The following is a 13,516-nucleotide window of genomic DNA, read 5'->3' on the forward strand; positions in this document are numbered from 1 at the left end:
CTGTGAGACAACCTGGAGGAGTTTGGAAGGAGCACATGGATTTATTAGAGCCAGGGGGAAAGTTCAGGAGGACCAGGAGACACCAGAAACTTGGGAAGTGAGGAAATCCTCGCTCTGCAATTCCTGAAGAAGGAACAGTGGCCCATTCCTGTCCTGCTCCGTGAGCTGAGCTGACTGTGAGGAACAAAAGCTGTGGGGAGGGATTAGCCTGGGCTGGGACTGGGCTGCTGGAATGGGAAAGCATTAAAATCCTCTGCAAAAGCTGGAAAAAACTTGTTTTCCCCTAATATTTCCAGGAATGTTCATAATCCACACAATACTCAGGAAGGTGTTGGGTGTGTGGCTTCTGTCAGAGCTGGGAATGGTGCCCCAAAAAACCACCCCAAGAGAGGGTGAATCTGCAGGAAAGTGTTGGTGCTTCTCCTGTCCCTCCAGCAGCCACAAAAAGGGGAATATCCCGATAATCCCTTGGCTGTGGGAGTCCCATCCTCCTGCTGAATCCTGGGAACCCTCAGGAATTCAGCACCACTAGGCATGGACTTCTGGTGTGTGTTGAGCAAGAGCTTGTTGACTTCTTATATAAAAATACCCCAAAATGTGGATTTGGAGCAAATTTGGGAATCCAACTGACTGAGGGAAGCAGCAGAGAGATTGGAGCAGCAGCAGGAGCGGCTGATCCCGTGGGAAGATCCCCAAATCCAGGGCTGGAGGAAGATCTGGGGGAGGTGATTCCTCCCCCCTTTGCCTGAGCTTATTTTCTGCTCCTTTCTTGCCACAAAAGGAGGGATTTGCTGCGTTTTCCGGAGCTGTTGGAAGCGAAGCCTCAGCCCACGTCTTCTTGCAGCAGGAATTTGTGTATTCCTGGAAGGAATGAAAATGGGGCTGTTATATTTGGTGCCTCCTGCCTTCCCTGGGTACAGACTGTGCTCCACTGAGGAGTGGGCTGGAATGGGGGTTGTCAAGTCCTTGTTTCTGCTGGAATTCACTCCTGCTTTCCTGGACACATTTTAGGCTTGTGCCTTTGAATTTGGAAGGGATGAAAAGCCTGGAAACAGGATTAAATTCCAAGCAAGGAATATTCCTGTTGGAGTGTAGAAATACACACAAGTGGGAATATTCCTGCCCCCTTTCCCTGAGTGGGATCAACAGTGTTTGGATTAGCTGGACCTTGGAGTGTCACCAGGGTGGGTTTGGAGTTCTCTCCAAGGATTCCTTTTGATTTCCTTCGTTTCATTGCAAAAAGTGTCATTCTGGAGGGAAGAGTGGGATGGATCAGCATTCCCAAAGGAAATCTCACGTGTTTGGCTCCATCCACCCTTTTCTGCATCCTGGTTTCTCCCCCAGAGTGGTTTTTTGAGGGAATGTAATTCGGAATCAGGGAGTGGAAAGCAGGAAAAACTATTCCATGTGAACCTTTCAGACCTGGGATGATGAGAATAAAGAGCCATTCCCAGGAGCTGCTCCTGGTTTGGGAGCAGGAGCTTTCCTGGTCCTTTCTGATGCATAAAACATGTTGGAAGGGATTGCCCTCCCAGTCCTGCATCCTGCACTTCCCAGGGCCCAGTCACTCCCAGTATAGCCCAGTAAGTCCCAGAATCAGCCAGTCACCCCCAGTGTGGTCCCAGTCACTCCCAGTATAGCCCAGTAAGTCCCAGGATGAGCCAGTCACCTCCAGTGTGGTCCCAGCCACTCCCAGTATAGCCCAGTAAGTCCCAGAATCAGCCAGTCACCCCCAGTGTGGTCCCAGTCACTCCCAGTATAGCCCAGTAAGTCCCAGAATCAGCCAGTCACCCCCAGTGTGGTCCCAGTCACTCCCAGTATAGCCCAGTAAGTCCCAGGATGAGCCAGTCACCTGCAATGTGGTCCCAGTCACTCCCAGTATAGCCCAGTTGCCCTCGGTCTGCTCATTCCCTGTCAGTCCTGGTTGCTTCCAGCATGATCCCTGGAGACCCAGGACTGGAATTGTTGGAACCTGGGGGCCTTGGCTGAACAGCTCCTGGTTGGCATCTCCCAGGAGATGGAATTGCCCTCCAGGCTGTGGGAATTCCCTGCTTGGAATCTCCCCCAACCTCATCAGACCCTGAATTTTGGGCTGAACATCCCCTTTTTCCACTCATTTCATGGAGAGATCAAAAGGTGGAAGTAATTGGGTTAAACTCTCAAATATGTGTGTGCTTGGTCTCTTAATTTAATTCCTTTGGGTATTTCCTGCTCAGGAATATCCCACTCCCCACATCCCAAGAGAAATTCCAGCAGAAATTAATCCCAGTGTGTTTGTGTGGAAAATCCATGTGTATCCCCAAATCCCTCTCTTACCTCTCCAAAAGATCTGTTTGAGGTAAATATTTTGGAATGCTCCCTTACATTAGGCTGGGTTTTATCCACTGGGGAATTTGGAGCTGGGCCTGGACTTCAAGCTTTGGCTCCTCAACATTTCCAAACTCCTGTGGAAAATTTCTGCTCTTGAATCTCGGGATTATTTCTGCCAGTTTGGGGAGGCCTTCCCTGGGCTGGGAATGCTTCAAATGCAGAGCTGAAGGGAAGCATTTTTCCAGCAGCTCCATCCAACCTGGCCTGGAATATTTCCAGGGACGGGATGTGGGATTTTGGGGGAACAAAATTCCTCCCCATTCCCACAGCTCCTTCCACAGTGTTTGCTCCACATCCTTCTCCCCCAAACCCCAGCTGGACAATTCACCACCTCTTCCCACTATGGAGAACTGCATATTCCCTGTGGACTGCCCAGCTCCTGGAGCTCAGAGCTGCTGGAATTACCTGGCTGTGCTGGAGTGCCTTTGGAATTTAATGAGCTGCACCTTCCCCACATTCCTTTGTTCTGATTTGGGGGCTGAAAGGGGGAGAGCTCCGTTCAAAGCATTAATTAGTGTTGGTTGAGTGCACAGAGAGCAGGTTGGGGAGAGGCAGCTTTTCACTGCACCCTTTGATTGCTCCCTGAGCTCGTTAGGGGCTCTTCATCCCTGCCTTTCCCAGGCTGGAGGGGCTAATTGGGATTCCGAGGAGCGAGAGCCAATTACCGACAGGGACACTGGGAAGGGATTGGCCAAACTCAGTGGAGGGTTAATGGTGTTCCCTGGGAACATGTGGGAGCCAGAACTTGGTGATGTGGGATTGGCAGGAATGGTGTCCAGGGGTTTGTTGGGAGCCTTGGATTTGCCTGTTTTGCCACATTCCAGCAGCACGTGAATCCCAGAATCCTGGAATTTGGAGCACCAAATCAGGAGCAGGCACTTCTTGGGATATTCCCAGGGAAGGAGACTCCAAAACTTCTCTTCCGAGTGCTCTGCCACCCCCACAGGGAGGTTCTTCCTCATGCTCAGATGGGAATTCCTGTGCTCCAGTTCCTTCCCATGCTCCTGTTGTTTGGCATCACCAAGGGCCTGGTGAGGTTGGGATTTTTCCCTTACAGGCCAATGGGAAAACCCCCTCAAATTCTGGAAGTCTGACTGTGTTTCATCCTTGGAATTGCCACATTTTGGAGTGTGTTCCAGTGGGTGGTTCCCATGGTCCCCAAGTCTGGCCATGGATTCTCCACACAAAAGGCTGCAAATTAACTGGATCCCACCCCAATGTTATGGTTTTTTTTTTAATTAGACCTTCCAGAATCCCACTTGGCTGGAAAAAGAAAGGAATTCCATTGGCATTATTTGGATGCTTTGGTGTGTTTGGGAATCAAGATTTCCCTCTGTCTGTGTGAAGTCTCCTTTTCTCTCAGATTTTATCTCATTAAATGCTCCAGGAAAAGGCTGCTGGATTGTGTTTCCATCCAAACTCATCATTTAGAGCCAACAGTTGGATCCTCCAGCAATTCCTTCCTTTCTTTGGGCAGTGGGGCTTGGAACACTTGACCATGGAATGAGGACCCATGTTTTTCCAACATTCCAATCTCCAGCTGCACCTGGAAATCTCCACATTCCCCACTGCTGGGCATCACATTTGGAGTCCTTGGATGAGGGGAAATGGTGGAAAACACGGAATTTCCTGGGCTTAACAAGCAGCCTGGATATTTGGGATGTGTGTGATGATGTCCCGGTGTCTTCCATGGTGGTTTGTCTTTCCAAAGGTGTTTGCTCCTGAGGTTCTGCCTTTTTCCAACCCTGTGGAAAATTCCCTTCTTTCCAATATTTACACTTAATATATTTATAGTATTTTCATATATTTCTATTCAATAGAGTTACATTATCTTAATATATTTGTATTTATATTCCAAATAACTATATTTTAATGCATTTCTAAAATCCAGCCACATCCACAGGCTGTTCAATCCCCCAGGAATGGGAACTCCAGCCTGTTCCAGGCCTGGACTGCCCTTTCCGTGAGGAAATATTCCCAGTGTCCAACCTGACCCTCCCCTGGCACAACCTGAGGCCATTTCCTCTCATGCTGTCCCTCCCCACCCTCCCAGCCAGGAATTCCTTCCCAATATCCCACCTATCCCTGTGTTTTGTCCATGTGAAACCATTCCATGTGTCCTGTCCCTCCATCCCTTGTCCCAAGTCCCTCTCCAGCTCTCCAGGAGCCCCTTTAGGCACTGGAAGGGGGTTGGAACAAGGTGTCCCTGAAGGTCCCTTCCAGCCCAAACCATCCTGGCATTCCATGGAAACAGGCACTTGGGAATCCCACATGGCAGCTCTTGACCCTTGGGAAGCTGCTGCTGCCTTTTCCATGGGCAGGTCACCTTGGGAAGGGGTTTCTTCACCAAAAGGGCCTGGAAAAGATCTGGGGATTCATCAGAAGTGACCCAGGAATGGTTTGTTGTTGTTTCCCGGGATTATCTTTGTCAGGGATTTCCAGCCTCATGGCTTTGCTTCCCCTGGTCTTGGAATCATTGTATGGAATGTCCCACTGTGCTGGATTCCAGAGTCCTGGGGCTCACAGGGTGCCTGGAGCTTTTCCAGACTGTTCATACTTATATTTTATGGTTGAAAAATTCCTTTTCCTGAGTGTTCTTTCCCACTGGAAGTGCCTCAGCAGGACATGGGTCTCTGTGGTGCAATCCAGCCCCCAAAAATTCCTTTTCCTACCTTAAAATCATTTATTGGGGGTTAAAAATGGCTTTTTATTGTGGGAAGGGTTTGTGTCTGCAGGATTCCGGCTGGGAATCCACTGCTAATGTTGATTTAAAAAAAACCACAGGATTTCTTGGGCACAGGAGTTGTCAAATATTGCTCAGGGAATTTGTTCTGACAAGCCAAGTTATGTCACAAAAATGGAATCGTGTCAGTCAGAGCCAAGTCCTTGGGAACATCCTCATGGCAGTTTTTCCCTCTTCCAAATAAGCCTCTTTTCTTGGTAGGGGGACCTGAAGTGCTGCTTGTTTGCAGAATTCCTGAGCCAGCCCTCCCAGTCCTCGTGGCAAAGCCAGCCACTGGGATGAAAAAATGCAGGAGAGATCCTCAGGGAATGTGCAGGATTCCCAAGGGGTGGCTTTGGATGGCAGGGTTTGATCCTGGGATGCAGGAGGTGCATTTCAGGCAGAGCCAGCACAGGGTTGTTTGCCCTTTTCCTGCCCTTCCAGAAACACTTGGAAATGAGCAATTCTACCCCTTTGCCTTGTGGAGGGATGTTTGATAAGGAAACAGTTCCCACTTGTGTTGGACCATTGTCTCCCAGGGATGTGGAGCAGATTTCCACGTGCTGCCCTTGCCCAGAGAGGGAATAGTGAGGGAAGTGCAGGGCAAGTTGGATCAGTGTTCAGTCCCTTTCCCAGAGTAATTCCCAGCTCTGTGTTCCAGGTAACCTTTGGAAAGGAGGCTGTCAGACCACATCTGCTTCCTGGGGATGGAAAAAGAGGGTTGGTTTGGCCAAAGGGCAAGCAAGGAATTCGTTTCTGTGGTTAAAATATTGAATTGTCTCCTGGGGAATCCGAGCTGAGTTCCCAGAGGTCCCTCTCATTCCATGTTTTCAGGACATACTAACAGCACATGGAAAAGTGCCACAGGAAATCCTTATGGATGTGCCTGGAGCTCCACAGTGGCCCAGCCAAGGCTCTGCTCTGGAGTGATGGCTCAGAGAGGGAGGATTCTGACCAGATCCAGGGATCTGTGTTCCTGATTTATTGTAGAGCTTTTCCCAACAGAGAACTCATGGCATAGTCCAGGAATTTGGGCTGGTTTAATTACATGGAGCAGCTTTGGATGAACCTCTGGAAGTTGGTGTGTTTGGATTGATGGGGTGGGTCTGGCAGGACTCCCTGTGGAGTCTCCAGCCTATACCAGGAATGTCTGTGGGATATACAGGATATGGACCAGCAGATCCCCCCACAGTCATGGCCAGGAGGGATGGAATCCCAGCCCAGCTGCAGCACAACTTCCAGCTCTTTCCTGGGAAGTGGGACGTGGGTGGGAAGGAAGGAGAGATGGTGAGGATGTTTAATTGCTGGGGCTGTGACGTGGAGCCCTAATTAACAGCCACATAATGAGCGATGGGCTGAGTCGTGCAGGATCCACAGTGGGATGTGCTTGGGAATGTCAGGGAAGGATCCATGGGCTGAGGCTGCTGGAAAAGCCACCCCTGCAAGGCAGAGCTGCTGGAGCCATCAGCTCTGATTTCCTGGGAATCCTGGGAGTTCCCAAACCTTTCCAGGAGTGACTTTCCCAGCCTCATCATCCCTGGGAAGGTGAACTCCTGGAATTCCAGCTGTCCGTGTGGAGCCTGACTTGGATTTTTGGGTAAACACTGACCAGCCTCAAACCCCCCAGGGGGTTTTCCTTTCCCAGGGAAAGCCGGTGGGAAGTCCTGGATCACAGGGCTGGAAGTGGAGCTGCGTTTTCACGTGGCTCCTCTGGAATTCCAGGATTGTGCTCCATTCCCTTGGGATGCTGCAGAGCCCAGAGCTTTCCTCACCACGCTGAACTCTCAGGCAGGAGGTTTTCCATTCTATTCTCAGGATGGAATTTCCTTTTTCTCCTTCTTAGGATTCTACTCACCTATTTTAGGAATGATTCTGGTGGATTTATTCCAAATGGAGCTGCTGTGACTCAGCCTCTGTTCCTGGCTTGGGGCTCAGGGATGCACCTGCTGCTCTTGCATTCCCTCTGGGATTTCTCCCTCTTCCTTCCTAATCCACTTCCTCAAGGAGCATCCTCCAATTTTCATGATCCCAGGATTTCTGATCCCACAATATTTCCTAAATATCAGTGGAGGGTTTTTGGCCTCTTCATTGCTGGGAACAGACTGAGCAGTTCTGTCTCTGCTCTCATTTCTATTCCCAAATCCGGTGTCTGCAGATTTATGGGATCAGGTGGGAATTGCCCATCAGGATTAGCATTTGTATCCAGCAGAAGGGGATTACAGGGACTGGGTCACTCGGGAATGTCACTGTGGAGCTGGTGCTGCTGGAAGGGATGGGAATTCTGCTCTGCTCCCACAGGCAGAGCATAAATCCTGGGATATCCAGAGTGGGAGGAACCCACCAGGATCCAAGTCCAGCCCCAGGACACCCCAACAATCCCACCATGTGCTGGGAGTGTTGTCTGGAACTCCATGAGCTCTGGCAGGTTTGGAAGTGGCCACTTCCATAGGGAGCCAATCCCAGTGCTCCCTCTGGGGAAAAACCTTTTTCCTAAGAATAATATTTTGTTTCCAAGATCTCGTGTTTTGTGGAAATGCAGGAAAAAATCCTCCCAAAATTTCCTTCTTGGCCTTCAGTATCAAACTTTTCCTTCTCTTCTCAGCCAGTGACAGGAATTTGGCATCAAGGAAAAAGCAGGAGAGTTCCAGGCGTGTTCCCAGGAATGCCAGGGAGGGATCCTGGTGGGAAAGCACATTCCCAAGAATGCCCTGGGAAATTTCTGTGGAGAAATGTGTATTATATTTATGGGATGTCATTCCCTGCGCTCTGACTCCTGCATTCCCACTCCCCCCTAGGGAATGTATCAAGGAAACACTTTGGGAATGCTGAGGGAGGATTGCACTCCCAGGGGCTTTGGAAAAATCCATGTGGGAGTGGGTCACCTGCCGGGGCAGCCCCTGGTCCTGCAGGGAAACCTGGGAATTCCCACTGTGGGATCCCTCTGTGCCAAGGGCTTTCCTGCCTGGAAACCTGCCAGGGTGACACCAAAGCCTTTGGTTTTCCTCAGCTGGAATTCCTGGGAGTGGAGCTGGTTCCAGGAGCAAACTGGGATCGTGGAATGTCCCTGCCCATGGAACTGGATGGGCTTTAAGGTCCCTCCCAACCTTTATTTCATTATATTTGGTTTTAGGTAATTTTATTTCTATTTTGTTTTATTTTTATTTTATTTTTATTTGACTTATTTTTGTTTTTATTTTACTTTATTTCTTTATTTTATTCCAATATGCTTTACTTTCATTTTTATTTTTTATTTTAGTTAATTTTATTTTATTCTTATTTTACTTTGTTTTATTTTTACTTCTTAATTTTTTCTTTTTTTATTTTGTTTCATTTTAGGTAAGTTTATTTTGTTTTATTTTTATTTTGCTTTATTTTACTTCAATTTAATTTAATTTAATTATTTTTTATTTTACTTTATTTTATTTTAGTTTATTTATTCTTATTTTATTTTACTTTATTTTATTTTTACTTTTTTATTTTATTTTATTTTTATTTTGTTTTATTTTACGTTATTTTACTTCATTTTACTTTTATTTTTATTTTACTCTATTTTACTTTAGTATTTTATTTCATTTTATTCTTATTTTTATTTTACTTTATTTTATTTTCCTTTATGATTTTTGACTTGCTATTTTCCTTTAAGTAATTTTAATTTCGTTTTATTTTTATTTTATTTATTTCATTTTATTATTTATTTAATTCTGAATTTTATTTATTTATTTCATTAATTCCCCTTTTATTTCATTTTATTATTTATTTTATTTTAATTTTTATTTATTTATTTAATTAGTTTTTCTTTTATTTTATTCTCTCATTTTAAATTTTATTTATTTTTATTTTATTTTTATTATTCATTAATTTTTATTTATTTTGTTTATTTCATTTTATTATTTTATTTTAAATTTTATTCATTTTATTTATTTAATCCTTATTTTTATTTATTTATTTCATTAATTTTTATTTATTTTATTTAATTTTATTTTTATTTTATTTATTTCATTTTATCTATTTTATTTTAAATTTCATTTATTTATTTCCTTAATTTTCATTTATTTTATTACTTTTAACTTAATTTTAACTTTTTACTTTATTTTAATTTATTTTAATTTTTACTTTTTATTTTACTGTATTTTTTACTTATTTTATTTTACTTTCTTTCATTTTGATTTATTTTATTTGACTGAATTTGCTGGAGGTGTTTGGGTGTCCAGGGGGAGGTTTGGGTGGTGGGGCCGCAGGAGCTCCTCGTGCTGTGCCATGTTGGCACCTCCGGGCACATTCCCTGGCACTCCCTCCTTTCCAGAACTTCCAACTTCGGGAGGAATCGCTGTGGGCAGGGAGAGCTTTCCCTGGTCCTGCTTTTCCAGAGATCTGTTGGAGGGATCGTGGATGAGGCATGTGGTGGTCGGGCTTGGAGCACCAGAGGAGCCCACGGAGATGCTCCAGGGCTGGAGCCCTCTGGGCTGGGAATGCTGGGAATGCTGGGTGCGGATAACCTGGAGAAGGGAAGGCTCCAGGGAGACCTTCCAGCCTGACGGGACTCCAGGAGCTGGAGAGGGACTTGGGACAAGGGCCATCCACCTTCTGCTGGAATGTCAATCCGTGGACATCAACTTGTACCCTGCTTTTCCCGATGGTGGGAACATTCCCAGAGGCCACTGAGGGCACTCCCTGTGTCCCTGGACTTTATCCCTGAATCCCTCTGCTCTTGGAATTGCTCCTCTGGTGCCAGCTCTGGGGTGGAGGGACAGCTAATTAATTAAGCACTAATTGTTGCCGAGTCAGCCGGGGCTGCCTCTCACCGTTGGCTGTTCCTGCTGGAGGTAAAGCAGGAGGAGTTAATGATCCAAGGAAGTTGCTCCCTCCCTGGAGGCTGCTTGGGAAGAGGCTGTTGTTTGGGAATGCTGAAGCAGCACGTGTGGGATCTGGGAGCCAGGCTGGGTTTGGTTCTCCTGGATAAGTGCAGACAAATGGACTGCCTAATGGAGCTTAATGACTGATTTTCCCCTTAATCCCAAGGGAGAATGTGCTTCATTAGGATAATTAACTGAGCCAGTTGCTGAACTGACACGGAGGAGACAATTCCCAAGTTCCTTGGCTCTCCTCTAAATCAAACTCCCAAGGAGCTGACCTGGTCCCACCAGCCTTGTTGGACAGAGGACTATGAGGGCTCTTGGAATCTCCTGGCTCACAGATCTTGATTTCAAGGGGAATTCTGAGATGGGGAGTGGCACTGGATGCCACTTTTCACACTGGAATCTCACAAGTATTTGGGAATGGTCTTTGATCCTCTGATTTCCCAAAGGTCAGGGCTGGGCTGGGCTTGGTTTCCTCACCCAGGAACATCTTGCTTTTCCAAGGGGAACAATTCCTGGTCTGCCTTGGTGGCTTCTCCTCTTTGTCCCAGCTGGAAGTGGCCATGATTCCTGAGCCCCTCTGGAGCAGGGATGTGTTGGATCCATCTGCAGGCAGAACATGCAGTGCTGGAGAAGTTTGGGAATTAACAGAGAGCCCCAAAGCCTGAATTATTAAATATCTCTCTGGTGGTGATGTCTGGCTGTAAATCCTGCCCTTCCCAGCTCTCTGTGTCTGGAATTACAAGAGGGGGAATGTTGCCATGAAACACTCAACTCTGCTTCTCTTTTGTCCTCAGAATTCCTGGTCTTCCACCATGAATCCCGTTTACAGCCCCGTCCAGCCGGGGGCTCCCTATGGAAACCCGAAGAACATGGCATACACAGGTAGGACTGGGGTCTTCAGGGAGGGATTCATCCATCAGGGAATGATCAATCCATCAGGGAGGGATTCATCCATCAGGGAATGATCAATCCATGAGGGAGTGATTAATCCATCAGGGAGTGATTAATCTCCATCAGGGAATGGGACTCGCAGGGAAAACCTTCCAGCGACACCAGCAGCGAATGGTGAGGAGAGTTGGATCTGAATCCATAGGGGGATTCCCTGGGAATTCCTAAGGAAAAGGATCCAAAGGGAGGTTCTTTAGATCAATAAAACCAGGAAGAAGGTGCTGGGATAGTCAGGGGGAGCTTTGCCAGTGGAGCTGGGCTTGGCTCTGGAACTGAGCTTGGCTTGGAATTTTCAGGGTGTGGAATTGATTTCAAGGTGATTAAAAATGGATGAAGTGGATCCAGTGAATATTTCCCCTCTGGCATTTCTCCATGTTTATTAATTGGCAGGGAAATCCTCCTGGCCTGGGAGAGGGAGGAGCTGGGACTTGTGGATACTCTTGGGTTTATGGTTAAATGTGGGATTTTTGTGCTGGAAAACTTCCAGGTAACTCGTGGAATCTTGGAATCACAGGGTATGCTGAGTGTGCTAAAAGGTCCAGTGTGAATCCTTTAAATGCCTGGAAAACCTGCAGCATGGAGGTCACTGCTCCCTAAATTCTGCTAAAAGTCTGTTTTCCCTGGGTTGTAATCTGTGAATTCCTGTTTTCCCACTGTGCTTTATGCCCAGGATCTTGGTTCTGGTTTAACGGGAATCAGCTTTCCCAAAGCTGAGTTTATTAATCTCAGCATCCCAGAATTTTGGCTTGGAAGGGACCTTGGAGCCCCCCCATTTCCAGCCCTGGCTCTGCCAGGTTGTGCCTCCTTTGGAACCCACCTCAGGTGTTGCTTCCCTGCAGATTCCTGTCTCTCCTGGTTTTCCTGCCCTCCCTCTCTCTGCCCTCCTTTCATCCCAGGCAGGACTGGGGTGGAATTTTAATGGCTCTGTGGCCAGAGATGATTTGCTGGATCCCAAGCCGTGCTTTGAGGAGAGCAGGAAGAGAATCCTGCAGCTCTGAGCTGTCTGGCACTGCTCAAAGAGGGAGCCTGAAAGGCCCCTCAGTGTGCCAGGCTGGTTCCTTCCCTTCCCACTGCCCCCCGGGGCCCCCCATTCCTGCTGGATACATCCCAGTGGCTCCAGGCTCGCCTTGGACACTCCCAGGGATCCAGGAGCAGCCACAGCTGCTCTGGGAAATCCATCCCAGTCCCTCCTCACCTTCCCAGACCGCAGTTCCATCCCAGTATCCCATCTATCCCTGCCCTCTGGCAGTGGGAAGCCATTCCCTGTGTCCTGTCCCTCCATCCCTGTGTCCTGTCCCTCCATCCCTTGGGAAAAACTCCTTTATGGCATTCCAGGAGTGTCCACAAGTGCTTAAAATCTGTACATGCAGCAGCTCCAAACTGCCCCTTGAAATGTCCTGTCCTGGCTCTTCTTGAGGTTTTCCTGTGTGGATTTTTCCCCCCTGTGCAGATATTGAACTTTGCAGGCAGAATTTAATGCCAAAAATGCAATAAAAATAGTGGCATGTGCAAAGAATACAATAAAAAACTGGGAGATATGCAAAGAATTCAATAAAAAATTGAGGGATTTGCAAAGAATTCAATAAAAAATTGAGGGATTTGCAAAGTATTCAATAAAAAAATTGAGGGATGTGCAAAGAATTCAATAAAAATCTGGGGGGATGTGCAAGGAATACAATAAGAAATTGAGGGATGTGCAAGGAATTCAATAAAAAACTGGGACATAAAAAGAGAGTTCAGGTGTTGGAGCACTCCAGGAAAAGCAAATGGCACAAATCACACAGGAAAAGGGAATAAGAATGGCAAAGGTGCCCCAGGAGAACCAGGTGGAGGCTCCAGGAGGGACAGGCTGAGCTGGAACTCTGCCTTTCCCCTCCCAGATTTCCAGGAGGCTCCTCCAAGCACAAAGCATCAAACACTTCCAGGGAAAGTTGGTCTCCATGGGAATAGAGGCCAAACTAAAAATAACTGGGAGCTGCATTTCAGCCCTTCTGCAGGAGATTACCATGGCAATGGGAGGGTTGTGACCTGTTGCCATGAGAACCAAAGTTGGGAATTCAGGGAAAAGCTGCTCCAGGTTGGTCCTTGTTGAGTGTGGATCCCACATCCAGGAGGGGGGAATTCCATGGGAGCAGCTGGGGAAGCAAAGGGGATTAAAGGGAATTTGAAGACTCCACAGACAAAACTGTAGCACTGATAGGATGGGAAAAATCCCTGGGAAGGAAATATTGGGAAGGAATTCCTGACTGGGAGGGTGGGAAGGGACTGGGATGGATTTTCCAGAGAAGCTGTGGCTGCCCCATTCCTGAGAATGTCCAAGGCCAGGCTGGAGCAGCCTGGAATAGTGGGAAGTGTCCCTGCCCATGGAACTTTAAGGTTCCTTCCCAGTCAAACCATTCCAGAATTCCCTGAAATTGCCACTAAGCCACATTCCCTGTATTTTGGTGTCATTACCTTCCCCCCTATATCAGACTCTTTTCCCTAATTTTCCTGTAGTTTGGCTTTGCTGGGATGGGTTTGGATCCCAGGCAAGCCAGGCCTGGCTCCTTCTGCTTTCTGGTGGGTCCGAGTTTGCCTTTTCCATCCAGGATTAAATTAATCCATGATTTGTGCCTAA

At 47.2% G+C, this 13,516-nt stretch overlaps 1 protein-coding gene across 1 annotated transcript in view; it reads left to right on the forward strand.

Moving 5' to 3' along the window:
* The window catches only part of FAM168A (family with sequence similarity 168 member A), a 59,952-nt gene that overhangs the window by 27,676 nt on the left and 18,760 nt on the right, over positions 1-13,516 (forward strand). The window contains exon 2 of the mRNA XM_071564776.1: positions 10,746-10,833. Within this exon, the coding sequence (XP_071420877.1) occupies positions 10,764-10,833 (70 nt within the window). The 5' untranslated portion in view covers positions 10,746-10,763. The remainder of the gene's footprint in view (positions 1-10,745; positions 10,834-13,516) is intronic.

This window comes from Pithys albifrons, chromosome 1, assembly GCF_047495875.1.
Source record: "Pithys albifrons albifrons isolate INPA30051 chromosome 1, PitAlb_v1, whole genome shotgun sequence".
In the NCBI taxonomy this organism is placed as follows: Eukaryota; Metazoa; Chordata; class Aves; order Passeriformes; family Thamnophilidae; genus Pithys; species Pithys albifrons.